Source organism: Macrobrachium rosenbergii, chromosome 12, assembly GCF_040412425.1.
Source record: "Macrobrachium rosenbergii isolate ZJJX-2024 chromosome 12, ASM4041242v1, whole genome shotgun sequence".
Classification (NCBI taxonomy): domain Eukaryota; kingdom Metazoa; phylum Arthropoda; class Malacostraca; order Decapoda; family Palaemonidae; genus Macrobrachium; species Macrobrachium rosenbergii.
Window position 1 is genome coordinate 17001574 of NC_089752.1, and position 17563 is coordinate 17019136.

General features: G+C 38.6%; 1 protein-coding gene across 10 annotated transcripts in view; it reads right to left on the reverse strand.

Moving 5' to 3' along the window:
- LOC136844412 (GRIP and coiled-coil domain-containing protein 2-like) overlaps positions 1–17563 on the reverse strand; it is a 415740-nt gene that overhangs the window by 128286 nt on the left and 269891 nt on the right. For 8 of the 10 annotated variants that reach the window (XM_067113581.1, XM_067113577.1, XM_067113573.1 and 5 more), the window contains 2 exons: positions 16848–16975; positions 1539–1766 (listed from right to left, as the gene is read on the reverse strand). In XM_067113581.1, the coding sequence (XP_066969682.1) occupies positions 1539–1766; positions 16848–16975 (356 nt within the window). The remainder of the gene's footprint in view (positions 1–1538; positions 1767–16847; positions 16976–17563) is intronic. The other 2 variants (XM_067113578.1, XM_067113580.1) reach the window with 1 other exon arrangement.

Sequence of the window (17563 nt, forward strand, 5' to 3'; positions counted from 1 at the left end):
AAGCCCCAAAACATCTAGCAGACGAGGAAGACGAAGGTGAAAGTCTGTACCTCTTAAAAGGCAGATTCGAATCTTGAAAGGTTCATGAGAGCATCCAGCTGTTGTTGCAAACCCAACAAAATCTTACGCGTTGGAGAAGCAACTCTCGGGGAGAAGGGCTGAACCTGAGAGAAGGAAAGGGCGAGAGACGTATACTTCCTTCCACAGGGAAGAAGCTCAGCCCTCGCCTTTAGCGACAGGGGGTCGAGTAGGCCATCATTCGAAAACACTTTATTCTCTTCTGCAGAGGAATATCCACGCAACTTTCGGGAAGAGTACAAACGTTTAGAGGAAGAGGACGTGAAGCGCCCTCTCCTCTAAGCTTCTCTTAAGAGGGCGAGAGTCCAACCGAGAGCTCCAACCCCGAGGCGGGGAGGACGTGTCGGAGGACGAAAGCAATCCTTCAGGATGCGTGCCTGTGCACGATCCTGGCAGCCTGGGTAGCGTCATCAGGACCTGCCGAAGGGGGACGCCAGATCGTGGGAAGCCCCGTAACCCTCATGCGACTTTCGACATGCCCCTCCCTGGTCCTGGGAGTTCGACAGAGGTCCAGGCCTAGAGGCATTATAGGGCCGATCTGACGCCCCCACAACACTAGGGCACTAGCACTAACACTATGCGTTTGAATTGCATTCACTTAAGTTTCAAGAGCACGCATTGACTCCACACGAGCCAGGGAATGACCTTCTGCAGCAACAAACTACAGGTTAGTACTAAAATTTACTACAGGGTTACTAGTAGGAGAAAAACCTGACTGTCCATCTAAGGATGCACTCTAGGAGAAGATTTCCTCAGCCTATCACACTCAATTTAAGCATATAGGCTTCATATTTCTTCAACTCACCCTCAGACAATGCCACACATTCATTACCGATTATCATAGAGCATTGAACACCCTTACATATCATACATAAAGAGTGAGGAACTATCAAAGGCTTTCGATAGCCTCACCTTACATTCACCCAAGCTACAGACTCAATAGCTAGAGGTAAGACATCTTAATTATAAGAAAAGTCAAAAGCAAAATCAAAAAACGGTCCACAAAGAGCGTATGCCAAGTCACAGATCCAGTCGAATACCAAAAACAACCAAAATACTTAAGTGACAACAAATTTCAGAAATCCAAATGGCGGAGGAACTGACAACAGGTGTTGACAGTCCGGAGACAGAGAAAATCTGAATAGAAAATGGGAATGGTTCCTGATACCCGCCTCCCAGCGGCGGGAATGGGTACTAACCACCTGCCCGGCCACTGCGTGTGCCGCGAGTTTTGAAATTCTGTCGGACTTCGGAGAATACAGCTATATATATATCTGGCAGGTAAGTCTCATGAACAAACCTTTGTTTAATATTTTTCCATTCCTGTGTAACTGAAGTTACATATATGGGGGACTACTACATCAAAAGCTGACTACAACTACTTTTGTCTACTTCTGACCTTTCCTAAAACAAAAGTACAGTGTACGTATCTATTCATGCAAAAAATTAACATACTATACCTCTAATGCTAATTTTTCCTTTTGCCAAGAACTCTCCAATAACTTAAACTTTTCTGATGAAGAATCTTTAAAAGAAACTAATTTCTCCTGATAACTCTGTTTCTCATCTGCTAGCCGGCTATTTTCTGCAATAAGCTGATTCCTCTCCCTTATCAAATTGTTTTCTATCTCCTGTAAAGACTCTACCTCACTTGATGCAATTTTCAACTGCCTTTGTAGTGACTCAACCTGTCAGGAGAAACATGATCTCAGGAGTTAAATATTTTTAGAGACAGTGTATCAAAGATCAACAAGAAAAGAAGAACCTGTTTTGGAATATTGTAAGACAGAGTATACAGAAACTGAGAGGACACAACAAAGTATTACAGGGAGAAATTCTGAATATATTTCAACTCAAGACTACACACGACTTACCAGTATGAATGAAGTTATCTTAACAAAATACCTGAATCCTTCTGATATCCTTGTGCTGCATTAAGCTAGTTAAGAATTTCTTAAAATTACAAGAAGAAATGTTCAAACATTTTTTTTAGCATTCAGCATACTGGAATGTCCCTGCAGCACATTTCTAATACTGTTCCACTCTTTAATAACAACTAACATGTAATATATAATTAAGTTAGCATCAAATAGTGTCAAAGAGCATGAACATGTGTATGTGACCCTCAACAACACAGACTTAAATAAAAGTGGAAACTGATGTAAAGAAAACTATTTTCAGAAACACAGTAATTTCAGCTGTACATGTAAAGCTAAAATATCACAATTTTTTAAAGTATACAGTATTGTATTTTTCCTAACTGTACAAACCTGAGGTCCTTTACATTAGGAATTACTTACAGCACAGCTGGAAACGACAACTGAACTTTCTAACAAGGTAGTTAGGTAGTTAACTATCATCCATTAGGCAGGAGTCCCACCGCCCGGACATTAACATTCAAATTTGTCTTTCGGCCCAGGTGTCAGATTGAGGGGTGGCATGAGGTGAGCATGAAAATGTAATGTAAAGGACCTCAGGTTTGTATAGTTAGGAAATATAGGATTTACTTTAAAATATTGTGATTTGTTTCTACACGATATACAATCCATCGATCCTTTACATTAGGAAGACTCACTGGTTGGAGGGAGGAATCTGAGTGAGTCTCTTAACTGACTGGAGTTCGCCACACCTGGGATTCTCTTCCTAGTCAATAGGGTGAGGAAGAGAAACCTGCCTCTGACAAATTGATCAGGGTATGGTAACGCATGATCAATTGTCAGACTTCTGGGCCTTTTTGTATGAGGGGGTTAAATGTAGCCTCGCCCAAAAAAAAGAGCTAGGATGAACCCAAAAGGTCGGAGACAGTAAGGCAAATACAAGCACTGGGTTTGTCTTATTGTCAGGATCTCCTTCCTCCCCTTGCTAGAGGAAGGAGCGGGCTTGCTTCTATAATCCTGGAAGGGAAAAACAGAACGAAAGCTCAAAGTATAGGCTTAGCTGCATCGACCGCCAGATCCAGCACGTAACAGCCCATCCACTCTCTGCCTGAAGGAAGAGATGAAGGATGGGAGGGGAGGGGAGGAAAAGAAGGAGAGGCCAATCACCTTTGCATTCATTCCCGCATCCAAAACAGAATATCTTAGGCGAGATGCAACCCTGTCCTGTTAGAGGAGCCGGGTAAGCTACACAACTTGTTGAGCAGCCACCACAGGTCCCAAGGAAAAATTGTCCACGGATTTGTGGGCAATGTCCCAAAAGTAGAACGAGGTGAAAGTGGTCAGTCAAGACCACTCCACAGCTTTCAATACCTGAGAAACCAACAGGTTCTTCTGGAATGAGAGGGTTGGACCAATGCCCCTGACTTCATGAGCTCTCGGGCAGAAGGTACCTGTGCCATCTTCGCCAGCAGCAGAGTATGCTCTCCTGATCGTCTCACGAAGCCAGAAAGAAATCGTGTTCTTGGACATGCAAGTACTTTTCTGGGCATGAAATTTTTGTCAACAGCTCTGCAATCATTCCCTAGTGGTTTTCTCCAGGATAACTTTCTGAGTGTTTGTTACAAATTTATTCTACATTTAAAATTATTCACTTCAGGCCTTCTTCAATTTAGTATCTGAGTAAGTGACACAATGAAGAATTGTGCATTTCAGCTGCCAATGTCATCTTTGGATACAAACAACCAGTAAATAATCAGAGCGCTGCTTCAATACAGGTTATTAGTGAGAGCTTTGTGCATCGTCAACACTTTTTCACATTGCATTGTTAACACTTTTTCACATAATTTAATATAGTTGTTGTGACATTAACTAGTTAATGCTTTTGTTTCCTGTTATACAGCAAACAGTACAGGTATAATTTTTTACTCTGCTTTCTCACTGACTGGGTTGAACTTTAATTATTAAGTAATTTAACCAGACCACTGAGCTAATCTATGTAGCTCTCACAGGGCTGGCCCAAAGGACTTGCCTTTCTTAAATATTTTATAATTAGGTTAACGGAAAAAGATGGAGAATCTAACAAAATTCCTCTAACCAATTTATTTCTAAAGCTTGACGTTCGCTGTCGATTACAGTTTGGACTTGACACAAAAAATACCTAGCTGTCAGTGTTTCTCTACAGTCTGTGTATAATGGGATTGGATCATGTGGCCTATTCATCAAATATCCATGAGTCACAAAAGTGACCAATTCTAAGATGAGTCAAAATTACTTGGATGTATTGTTCCTTCTGATATGATGAATTTACATTCTAACATTGGGCTTGGTCTGTTTCTATTTGTTACTATTATATTCATTATTCCATATATACCTGCATTTACTGATTATAATGGTTTTTGACAATGTTACATAGTAACTGAAAGAAATATCTGTGTGTGATCATGTCATTGTAATTGCAGCTTTGGCAGCTTCTTCATTTTCTGTAATGCCTACACAGGCAGGAATCCAAAATATTTTTACATTTATAGGACTGTCATGTAATTTAAGTGAAAATTCAATTTTCTGTGCACGGGTATTTTGTGCATCATAATTCTGAAAGGTTTCTATAGCACTTCTGTAGATGCTAAAAATTACAAATTTCTGCAATGGTATTTTTGTTTAATAATTCAAATGGCAGATCCAACTTCACATGATTCTGCTGTGAAAGCAAAAGCATTGTTAGGCATGGAAAACTGGTGTTTTGTTAGTTAATATAGCTGTAAATCCCATGCCTGACAAAGATTGCTTGGGTAAATTATATTATAATAATAATAATAATAATAATAATAATAATAATAATAATAATAATAATAATAATAATAATAATAATAATAATAATAATAATAAATATAAAAATGGATGTATGTATGCATGTCTGTGAGTATGTTACAGCATAACTCTGAAATGCATAGAGCAATTTCAACCAAACTTGGTATACACAGACTTACTATTTTGAAAAGAATACCACGGGGGTAAGACATCACTAGCACCAAAGGGCACCAAAGGGGGTGGGGGTGGGAAGGGATTCCCTGAAACGGGGCTGGTTCTGCCAAAGACTTAGTAACTAAATAAACTCTGGGTTTATCACACCTCATTTCGGTATACATAAAACTTGCTACATGTACCAGGAAAAGAATATTATGGGGGGGTAGGAAGTGGAGGACACGTAAAAATAACCGAAAATGACAGATATTAGTATCCAATCCATAGTTTTCAAGGTCGCTGGGATGAATAGTCACACTCCCGATGCCCTACAAGTCCACCTTCAGCCCTGACAGGAAGGGGAGGGTGAGAAGGGATGAAACATAAAATGTCGAAAATGTTGGCCAATGTAACTGAACAACAATCTTAACAGGAAAGAGAGAGAGAGAGAGAGAGAGAGAGAGAGAGAGAGAGAGAGAGAGAGAGAGAGAGAGAGAGAGAGAGATTTATCAGTTGTCATTCAGTTTTCCCAGGCAGCGCCGGGTTGGTCAGTTAATAATAATAATAACAATAATAATAATAATAATCATCTACTTAATGTACTTGGCAAGGTTTTAAGCAATACCTGTGTATTTACTTCACCATTACATTTTACTATGTAATGTATTTTTTCGATATACCAAATTACAAGGACAGTAGTCAGTGTTTTGCTCCTTTTTTAAAACTTTTGAATCTAAGAATTTAATGTACTTTTATGCTTTTTGTATTTTTTAATACAGCAAAGAGTAAATTTACTGTACCCTTTTGCTTCACTTTATTTTTGGAAATATGTGTTTATTTCCTTTCATATCAACTTGTCTTTATGATTTCACTCTCCTAACAATGCAAGTTACTTTGTTTTCTCTACTTAGGCTATTCTATGAACTTTTATTTAATCTCTTTTCAGCTAGCATATCAATGATGCCTATTATTATCAGTAACTATGCCTAATTTTCATAGTATTTGGTTCTGATCACTTTCTCAGCATGATAACCATTACAAAAAATAAATTTTATGTCATGTTCTAACAACAATTTCACACTTATCTAGTTGTGATTTGATAGCCCAGTAATTTACAGTTTTTGCTATGAATTGAATATATAAATAATTATGCTTCACTGTACTTATCATGGCTTTTCAGTTAAGGATTACTGCTTACTCCTGACTTTTATCACAGACCCAAAATACTGGTACTCACGACACTTTCACAATACATTTCAACATCATCTGTCTTCTGTCACCATCAAGGACAGGACAAATTATTCTGACTGAGAGAGCTATTTGGTTTACCTGCCGAGGACAATTACTACAGGAAAACTCCTCCATAAAACATACAGCATTTCTAAGGGATTTGGAATGATGAAACTGTAGATGAACTTATCTCAGCTAAGGGAAGATAGATTTTTGTTCAGTGACAGTTAATAGAGCAACAGATCCAATGCATGTCAGCTCAGTGCAATTTATCATTTTTACACAGATCATCAGACTTTTATTTGCTCCATCAGGTATTCCCAATGGGCCATGTAACCTATGGGAGAAGAGCCTGCAAGTTCATCCCTCTCATCTTTACCGATCATTCACACCTATGTAAAGTGACATAGTCATCGGAGATTTTGACATATACGCCTGATCTCACACGTAGGCATTCTACTTTTTCTATTCTGAAAGATTTACCTCATACAAGCACCCCGACTTACATTCCATATGTTTTGGGGTCCAGACTCCTTGCATTCACCAAGCTTACATAAAACCTAGCCTCAAATATACAGTGATTAAAACATTCAGAAGATTATTGTGGTTGTGATGAAACCAACTATATTTTCATAATAATAAACATTTTTATAAAACTCATTACAGTAATCATTTAATGAGTGCCCTCCACCTAGACCCATTATCTCATTGCTTCATATACATTTTCCATGAAAAGTGAAGTTATCAAATAATACATAAATCAGTGTCCTTTCTCTAAAGACCTGCAATCCTGGGAGCATCAAGTATCATGTTACCAGGCCCAATTGTGACTGATGGGTTTACATGAAAAAACTTGCTTTTTATAAAAACATACATTTTCCTGGAAATAAAGTAAACAAAGCTCTTTCCATATCAAAAGAACCTAAATATCTCATCAAAATGAATCTCTAGACCTTCCTTGTAGTTGCACGTTTGAATCTTTTTGATCTATGATAACCCTGAAAATGGATATTACCCCACACCAAAATATCTTGATAACAACCCAAAGTTTTGCAAAATTAGTACAGACAGAAATACTACATACAATTTTAGTAACAAAAACTGAAACAAACAGCCTTCACTTAATAGGTACAACATATTTTAGAGACAATGTCAGCAACCATGAAGAAAATTTAGTTAGGTCCTACACACTAGCAAAAGAATCCTTCTAAAAGCATGGAAACACCTGAAGGAAAATGAGAGTAATATCAATCAGAGAACATCTGAAACTTTCAAAAAGATCTCACCATTTCATAACATACAAACCACTTGACTCTCCAACCATTATTTCATGGCCATCCTTTCTGTTCACACTTAATCCTAAGTTGTTTCTTGTAAGTTCACCTTGAAGTTAGTCTTGAGAGCACTTCTGAATGAAATCCCGTAAGTTGGTCAAGTTCAATGCATTTATGACTGAATTTCTAATACCCCCATATCTACTATCTAAGTTTTCAATTTTGTTAGATGATAGTGAGATTTACCTCCTCTCTTTGTTAACAGTTCGTAAGTTCAAATTACTTTAAAGAGACTTCTTTGAGGAGATAAAAAATTCCAAATAGATAATTCTCCTAAAAACAATTGTTTCACTGTCATAAATCATCATCTTTCCTTAAGCTGCAAGAGCCAGCTGTATCCATTCATGTATGGATTGAAGTCTCACCACCAGATAATTTATAATTATTCAATAATTTGTGCTTGGAATATTGCTCTCATGTCTAGGTACTTCTTCTTTTACTTCCATTACAAAAATGCTTCAATCATCAAGTATTCATATAATCAACATCCTTTCCTTTAACACTTTTCTTCATTGCAACGTAGCTGTCTTTTTTATATAGATGTCTCTTTTTATAGATGTCACTTCACTCACCGTACCAGTATGTTAAAGGATAGACTTACTTAGGTGGCCATATAAGTAACATGCACACATCCAACATTAGTTCTGTTGAGAGTTTGGAGGGTTCTATACAATGACTTTGTCAAATGCTGCAGCTATCATATTTGCATGTTCACTTGAACACTTCAACATATTTATCAACCACATCCTTATCTTTCAAGCAGTCCTTTGTGTGAAGTTCCTGTGAAAATTAGTAGCCAGGCCTTCATAGCTACATTCTTACCTCAGAAAACATGTATATCAGCTCTATTTAGTTGATTTCAAGTCTTCATAAGGCAAAGTTACTGAGCCTACCAAGCTGACAGCGATCCTCTTAGCAGTAAAAAGAACTACAATTATGTTCTTCAAGTCAACAGGAATGACAGACATTGTGTTTGCAGAATTCTTTGTTGTAGCTGAAGATTTTGACTGCCCTTTCAGCAATAATTACTGTATACTTCATCCACTGGTAGACCCTTACATTTGGTAATACTGTATAGTAGGCCTATGTACTGACAATTTCTAAAAGAATCAAGAACTAAAACATCCATGTTATTTTTAACTATGTTCACTTCTACTGTATCTACTCAGAAGGGAATGCCTTTAACTTTGTGTGCCTAGCCCAAACTGGTCATGGATGGCATGTAAGTAGCAAGGATCTATCTCTGAAAATAGGAGTAAGAAGCTTCATTTACATGCCAGTATTTGTCATGGATGGCATGCAAATAGCAAGGATCTATCTCTGAAAATAGGCGTAAGAAGCTTCATTTACATACCAGTGTTTGTCATGATACAACAACAAGAATTACTGGAACTGAAACAACCTCTTATTTCATATCTGACAAGGTGAGTTATCCTGTTATCCTTCATATCTTCATGCTGGTTACTACTTGTTCACAGACACTAAGAGCTTCAGTACAACCTTGATGGTTTCACTCCTGTTACAGTATTTTGTTTGTTTGTTTTTTTTTTGTATAAAGGCTGGGCCTCTCCATGTTTTGGAGTTTTCATCTCTTTACCAGTGTGTCATGGTCTATCTCAGTGGTTCTCAACCTTTTTTGGCCTATGCACCCTTTCACCATAATGTCAGAATGTCATCCCCTCCTCCCCCCCTCCAAAACTGTCTGCCTCAAAAGGTGCATTCCAAATAATATGCATATACTACTAAAAATCCTTGGTCACAATTCTCCCCTGGCTAACCACTGGTCTATCTGGACTAGTTGAAGTGCTCCTGAAGTGTTCAAGAAATAGTCACTCTACTAAAATTATACATATAAGAAAGAATGCCATCCAACTTTACATTCTATTTGCAGTAGCTTTGAATAAATCCTGGATGTCTATACTTGTGACAATTTACCAGCAAGCAATCTGTTTTCACAGGACAGAACTGAAGCAAGAAAAGGAAGAAACTGAACAATCACTTGTTAATGAGACCAAAGTTATCAGAGGATAACTTAAAAGCAAACCAGTGCATTTGGGAACAGTCATTTTGCAGGCACTCTCTAGGACAGTACCCAAGTAAATGAGCTAACCAGAGGAGTACAGTAAAATAAAACTTCAAAGATAAAATAAGAGAGAAAGCATATAGCCAACATACATCTACATCACACAATAGGCAAGGAGACATCATCCCTGGAATACGAAGGGAATGTACTCTGGGGCAGATATTCAATTGAGGGAATGACTCAAAGCTTGTTTCGCCTATTCATAATCATGTTGCCCTTTGCCAGTTTGTGAAGGATTTCATCTCAACTGACAGATTTTCATAAGCTTCTGTTTATATCTTAGTATAAAAGTACAATAAGTATACACATAATAATTCTATCTCCACCACTTCCAGTTTAGAAATAAAAAAGAAAAAGACCAAAAGACTTACTTCAGCAATATGCAAATATTCAGGACAGAGTTCCACTACTTGAAATCAGGTACATGTAATTTATGACTTCAAGAATAATTTTAAAAACACTACAGATTATGAATCAGTATAGTACTGTACCAAGATGACAAATGTTACTTACATCCAGTATGGTAACTCATGTAGTCACATGTATACTAATAGAAGCAGTTTTTTAAAATTTACCAGACATACAATTCTAAAACAAAACCAGGCCAATCAAAAAATTTGATCTAAGTGACTTTAGTTATTCAAAATAATCTCCCAACCATCCATGTGAAATTATTTTGCAATTTCCTGCTTCCTTATCTGAATTCATAAATCCAATAACAGCACAGTTTTCTACTGAACTAAAAGAACTATCAATGTATGACCAAAAACAGTCGTGCAATGTCTGCACTCCAAAGGATTACAGTATAGAAAAATATACTGTACCTCATTTCCAATGAATTACTTCTGCAACACATTAGAGAACTACTGATAAATTAAGTAGCGCTGAATTTTATTCAAGATTGTACCTCATAATGAAGTAATTAAGTTAAAATCATTTATAAAGGCAAACCTTTAAGTCTTCCCAAATTTACTGCAGATTGAAAAATTAATTTCACAAAACAAGAAAATTATGAAAAGAAATACACAAAAGCTCTGTAAGGTAATGTAACAGAACAAACCTACTGAAATATGGCAGGTGCTTCCTCTAAACAGGTGTACAAACTCAATGAACACTTGTCTCCTCACCAACTGTATAATGTTCCAGAAGATGAAAGCCAAAAAAAAAAACACTATAGAAGCAAGAAAATGAATGTTGAAATGCAGTCTACTTGTACAAAATCTTTGGATGAATTAAGAATCAATGTTTCACTCAAGCATTTGAAACAATTTTCATCAGGAAATAGAAGAAATTTGAATTCTTAAAGAAATTAATTCTTTCAAGCTGAAAAATTCTACAATAGTTCATTTTATCAACAACCCAAAGCTCCAAAAATAATTTTGAAGGTTGTTAAATACACCAAATAAACTTGGTACAGGCATTCCCCGGTTATTGGTGGGGGTTCCTTTCTGATGGTGTGATGATAACCAAAAATTGCAGCCAACCGAAAATCGCTGATTTTCAGAGCCTTTTCGCCAATTTTTGGGGCTTATAGATTTTCAGTTAGCAGCGCCTCTGTTAGCTATGTATCGGCGCCAATACCCAATTGTCCGGAAATCTGCGATTTTCGGCGCTGAAAATTGCCGATTTTCGTCACTAGACAAGCGCCATAAAACTGGATCGCCGTTAACCAAGCCCGCCATTAACCGGGGACTGCCTGTTCTACATATGTAGAACAATCCTAAGAATGCAGACTGCACAGAGCTACCACTGGTATGGCCAGTAAAGCTCAGATCCAGCAGTTCCCTAATTTCACAGAAAAATGAAAACTTATGTATGCCTGTTTGGAATGAATGCTCATATGGAGTTTTGCTTTTGAGTGAAATCCAGAGACTTCCAAGCAATACTCAAGACATCCCACTTACCTACACAGCATTTCTCCCAATCCTGCTAAATCCACTGAAACTGTCCTCTTAAATGAAACTTGTGAAGAAAACATTTTTGCTATCCTTTAAGATCATCTGAGTTTTCCAACAAGCATTCTCTTTAACCTGCAGACTTTGGAGAAAACCAATAGAACATCTGCCTAAAGTGTCCATCATGGTTGGTTTCTGACATTCATTAAAAATTCATAACACTCAAGAGTTCATAATGCCCTCACCAAATTTTTCTTGATTAATGACTTCAGCAGACATTTGACAATATAAACATTCATGAAACTGAATTGGAAATAGCACAGCTCTTCTTAATGCAAGCACTTGTCTTAAGAAAGGAGCCTCACAGGAGTAATCATATCATCCCATCATGGAATATACAGTATTCACATTTACTCACTGATTAATCTTTGGAATACCAGACTGAACACAGTCAGCATTTCTCCTCAAACAAGGAATGAATCAAGAGAATATCAAGAAGCTCCACCTCCTTCAAGATGCAAAAATGTTAGATTTAACATTTTCAGCAGATCATATACAGTAGTTGTTTATGCATACGCTTCAAACTGTTAGTCAAAACAATGCCAGAAGAGAAACAAGGTAATAAGAACACAAAAATTCACTTTCAAGATGATCCAACTAAACAGAGGAGATCTATTCCTGAAGGAAAGTAAGCCAAAGACTGAGCTACTCAAATGGCAGCTTGGTGGGGCACTCAATATCATTCCCACTGCAGGTGCTTCACTCAAATGATGTGCAAAAATGACATTATAATAAAATAAAGTTTTATGTATACTTACCAAGAAACTAGATAGCCATAGTTTCTAACTAGTAAGACAGCTTAATTTCAAAATTCGCAGTAATGCTCCAACTGTTTAGTGCACGTGACCAGTTTATGCTTATGTCCATCAGAGGGGAGGAGGGAGGGCTCCGATCATGTAATTACTGTACTTGGTAAGTATATATAAAACTTTATTTTATTATAAAAAGTAATTTCTATATTAACTTACCAAGTAATTACATAGCTGAATCCCACACTGACAGGTGGTGGGATAGATGGACATATTTTATTCCAAAACATTAAGTCATGTAATGAATTAGAAAAAGAAAAGAGCCTGCCGTACAGACTTGCTCTGGTTGGTGCTCAACTTAACTGTAGTGGCGTGGCCGTAAAACCGAGGGTCACCTCTACTTCAGTGGGAGCTTTGCAGCCAATGAGTACTCCAAGGGGTGCCAAACCATTACAAAATAAAAAACTAAGTGCCCTTGCCCTGGGCGCAGTACCGCAATAAAAACAACCAGATAACACTGTCACCTACACTTTAATAAAAACCACAACCCATCCACTGATGTGGTGGGTTCTCCAGGTACCTTGTACCCCCTTGGCTCCCTAAAACTTGGCGCCTTACTAGAAGGTGAAGAGATAGTAGGAGAAAATCCTATGCTTCCTTCTGCAATGCCATGCCAGTTACTAATAAATGCAAGGTACTGCCAAATTTTAACACTGCTCCACCTCCTGAAAACAATGAAAAGCGAAGATTACACTTCCAGACGGACGACTGTAGAATGGACATAAGCGACAAGTAGTGCCTGAAAGCTAATGAGGTAGAAGCTGTTCTGACATCTTTAGCTTTCACTTAATATGAGGAAAACTCTCTCCTATATCTGAGTGTCTCAGAAAATAAAGTTCATTACGATAAAGGACAAGACGATCTAATCAGAGGGCGAGATGAGCTCGTCATAACACCCTGGGGGTATGGATGGTCTTGAACTTCCGGTCCCTTTCAGGTAAAGCCAGAACATTCCAGCTGGGCAGAGAACTTTCTATTCTTCCTCAGAGCTAGTCTCAGAGCATAAGCTGGTGCTAGGAGAGCTGGCTCCAACCACAGCATGGAGAGCTGGGTGCCAGATGAGTTATGACCCCGGATGCTGTCTAGCACTCCTGGAAGTCAAGGATGTCAGTAAAATTCTTAAGGAAGAAAGAAACGGATCCAGAACTTGGGTGGGTCCTCGTTCTATGCTAAAATCCAAAGGAAAATGAGCAACTCACATCTCCTTCTTCCTTGCTTGGATGTGCCAAGGACTTGAAAGGTCACTGAGATGGGAATGACAAAAGAACTGGTTCTCTATACCCCAAATGGTGGAATACAAGAAACGGGGTAATTCACAAAGGGGTCATGGACATCTCGACAGAAGAGACACAGTGCTTGAGACACCATCTTTGGAAAATTGTCCCTTAAGTCTGGCAGACAAAGAGAGAAGATTGACTTCTGTCTTGCAATAGCTGCTGCAGCACGTCTTGAAATGACTCTTCAATTGACAAGCCTCCGGACAGTCTGAAGCCTGTCGGGACAAGAGCAGACCACTTAGTTAGATCTCTTGAGGCAAGGCTGTCTGAGAAGATACAGTTGGGGGAGGATCTTGTAGAGTCCACCAACAACCGAACAGGTTGAGGAACCATGACACGGGTAGAATAGGGCTAAGATGTAAACGCAACTTGCCGTTAGCCTAAAGCTTGTGTAGCTCCTCCCTGACTGTAATAAGTTCATGTGGAGAGGAGGTCCAATGGGCCAGTCTGTAGCATGGTGTCTGTTGTACATGCTATAGGGATGATATGGACAACAAACAAGAGGAAGACAAAGATTCCTTGAAGGGAAAAACAGGTTCAAAAAGGGCCTGCCCCATGGATTCCACAGATCCCGGAAACCAGAGGATCGAAAGTCCATGATGAAGATAATGTGCTTCTGACAGCTCAGTATGTCTGCTAGGACTTTAGTTCCCTGAATGAACAGAATGACTGGAAGACTTAATGATCTGTCCACAGAAAAAGGATTCTTACTATTTGGAGGTGGGGGGACACAGGACAGCTCTGGCTTACAAAAATACGTTAGAACTGTGGTCTTGTCTGAATGGCTACCACAGTCCAGGACTATACTAAGGTCAAAAAGCATTGAACTTTACGTGAAAAACTTCTAGCTCTACGAGAAAGAAGTGAAGGATCCGTCCATCTGGGGACCATGTCCCGGAAAATCCCTGGTTCCTCAAGAGGACTCCCTAACCTTGATCTGAGATGTTGAAAACTAAGTTTAGGCTCAAGGATGAAAGAACTTCCCTTCCAAAAGTAAATGTTCGGACAGCTACCACTGTAGTTCCGACTTGATTCAGGGCTGTGAGAAAAACAAAGGTGTCCGGCCGAGTTTCCCCGTCCCAGGTGGACTGAGATCAAAAAGCCTTCGAGCACTTCCATCAAAGAGGATCAAAGAGGTCAGTCGTCCAGGTGAGGACTGATATTCATACCTGAAAAAACGAAGTCAAACACAGCAGGATCTGGCGCTGGCGAACAATACAGGGGGAGACGATGATTTTTTGTGGTCGCAAATACGGAAGCCTCTGCTCTCTCCGGGGGAAAAAATTTGCCCCGAGCAAGGAGAGGCCCCAGAGAGGATGTCCTGATCGTCTGCTCCCCTGCAGCCTTCCACTACCTACGAAACGGATGAGGAAGGGGAGGGGGAGTCCTCACCCAAGGGAGAGACAGCAGAAAGGGGAAGCTTGCCGGGAGAGAGGAACAATCCCGACGGGTCAGCCACCAAGGGAGTCATCGGGGGGGCATAACCCTCAGATGACGCCTTGGCGGGCTTCCTTCGATACTGTCTCCTCCCATCAAACTTCGATCACTGCTCGGCAGACCAGGAACACTCAGTACAAGGAGAAGCGCGTGAACACACACGTCCTCTGCAGGTGGGGCAGAGGGGGTGTGGGTCCATATCCACGCTAGAACGAAAAGTATTACATTTCTTTCCTCCAACCCCAGGACACAAACGCTGGGGGAAGGAGGGCTTAAGGGGTTTTTCCACATTCATGATAATGAAAACAAGCAAAAACAAGAAAGATCCCACTGGGAAAAACAGCTCAAAGGCGGTCAGGGCAGAGAGCAAGAAAACACGTCTGCAGCACACGTCGGCCGAAAGCAAATTGGAATGTACATCCAGGCAGGCGGTACCCCTGCCTCCCGGACGGCAGTTAACTTCCTAACCACCTTGTTCGAAAGTTCAATGGCTGTTTCCAGCTACGCTGAAAGTAATTCCTAATTCCTAATGTAAAGGACCAACGGCTTGGTATCGGAACAAACTGATCCTGAAAGTACAGAGTTGAAAGTTACTCAAAATCAGCAATAATACATCACCAAAATCCAGTCAGGTAACCGGCAAATGATTGAAAAAAGCTGCCACAAATATCCAACGTTTAAATCGAGAACGACAGAAATAGAATGAGGTTATCTGCTAATGTTCCTATTATTGCTGTTAGTGGGCGGTACTGGTCACCTGCACTAAACAAGCGAAGCATTACCGCAAATTTTGAATTTAAGCTGTTGTACAAGTTAGAAACTATAGCTACGTAATTACTCGGTAAGTTACTTATATAAAAATGTCTATTTTTTATATGCCCATACATACAGAGTTTATAAGAATGAAAAACTTCAGCATTCACAAAGTTTCACTGCACTAATATCCATACAACACTCAAGCTTACATTCCCTAATGAATGATCAGCTACCAGTTTTTTAAGGGGGCCCCAGCACCATGAGGCCCCATTATAATGTAAATGACTGTTTCTACCAAATGACTGTTTCTACCTTATGACTGAAGGAATTTGCTTCAAATTTTTACCATTTAATCTAAAACTAATAATGAAAATTATCTTGTATGGAAATTTAGAAATTCAACTTCTAAGTTCATTTTTTTTGCAGTTGAAAAAAATCATGACGTCACTTTTCAAAATTAATATGTAAAATTAAAAGTTGCACAGAAAAGTGATTTTCCCAAGGACAAAATAAAGATAGTATATAGTTATACTACACTCTGGAAAATATTCACTGAAAATTTGGTTCAGTCTTCTTGGAGAGAGAAGCATTTATTTTGAAAAAAGTAAGTTCTGAGAAAACAGCAAAAGAAAAATATATTTGGACTTTCAAAAATTATGAGAGAATCTGGACATCTAGAGCAAGTTATCCATATGTCTAACCCATTTTTTCTGACACGTCCCATAAACAGAATGGGATATTTTAGTGGGTGACAATTATTTTTTAATACATTTTTTCACAATTGATATAAATGCCTTTTTTACAATTTGTCATTCACAGTGCTGTACATGTGATGAACAAAATTGTCCATGAACCAATCTAAACATTTTTTTTCGGCAATAACATCCAAAACAGTGTACAGTACTGTATAACTTACTTGATCCTATCCTGAATTATTCATACAGACTTTTTTACAAGTCTTTTTTACAATGGCAATTCCTTGAAATTTGGCTGTCAGTGTGCCCTTAAAGCCTATACAGTATTACTGTTGAGCACTTATACAGTACTTACTTTAGTTGTATATGCAACTTTTCCTTCTGTCAGATCAGCCACCATTTCCCGAAGAGCCTCAGCTTCTGCACTAACACTATCTGCATCTTTCACAAGTGTTTTTAATTTCTTTGCTTCTGCTGTTACCTCTGAAATATGAAACCATTAAGGAGTCTTACAAAAACAATTTCAGACACTAGTTACAATAAAGTTAGCACCAAATTGAGTCAATATTACAGATATTTAGATATTCAACAAGGCAAAACCTTTCAAAGATGTACTTTTCTATCAGAATGATCATTAGCAACTCTGTAATCAAAGCAGTTAATTCCATGTTCTTGGCGTGAATATCTACCCAATTATTATCCAATCATAAAAATAACCAAAGCCTTAATAAAAAATCCTAAGGACCAAATAAGGTCTTACATCAATCTCCTTGATCAAGCAAAAGAACATAAACCAAGACGTGGGTATCCTCCTATGAGATTTTATAGATATCATGGCTATCCTCCTATGAGATTTTATAGATATAATGGCTAAGTCCAGCAACAACTAGCATCACCTAGTCACAAAAAAATAGAGTTCTATATTTTACCAGAAGATCCCATAATGGCAATCTTAAGGCATAATCAAGCATCTTGAAGAACAATAAATCTAAATGAGATCATCGCCACGAAGAAAGTGAATTACTGGCAATCATCGGGTTACAACGATCTCGACCTACTACGTTTCGTAGT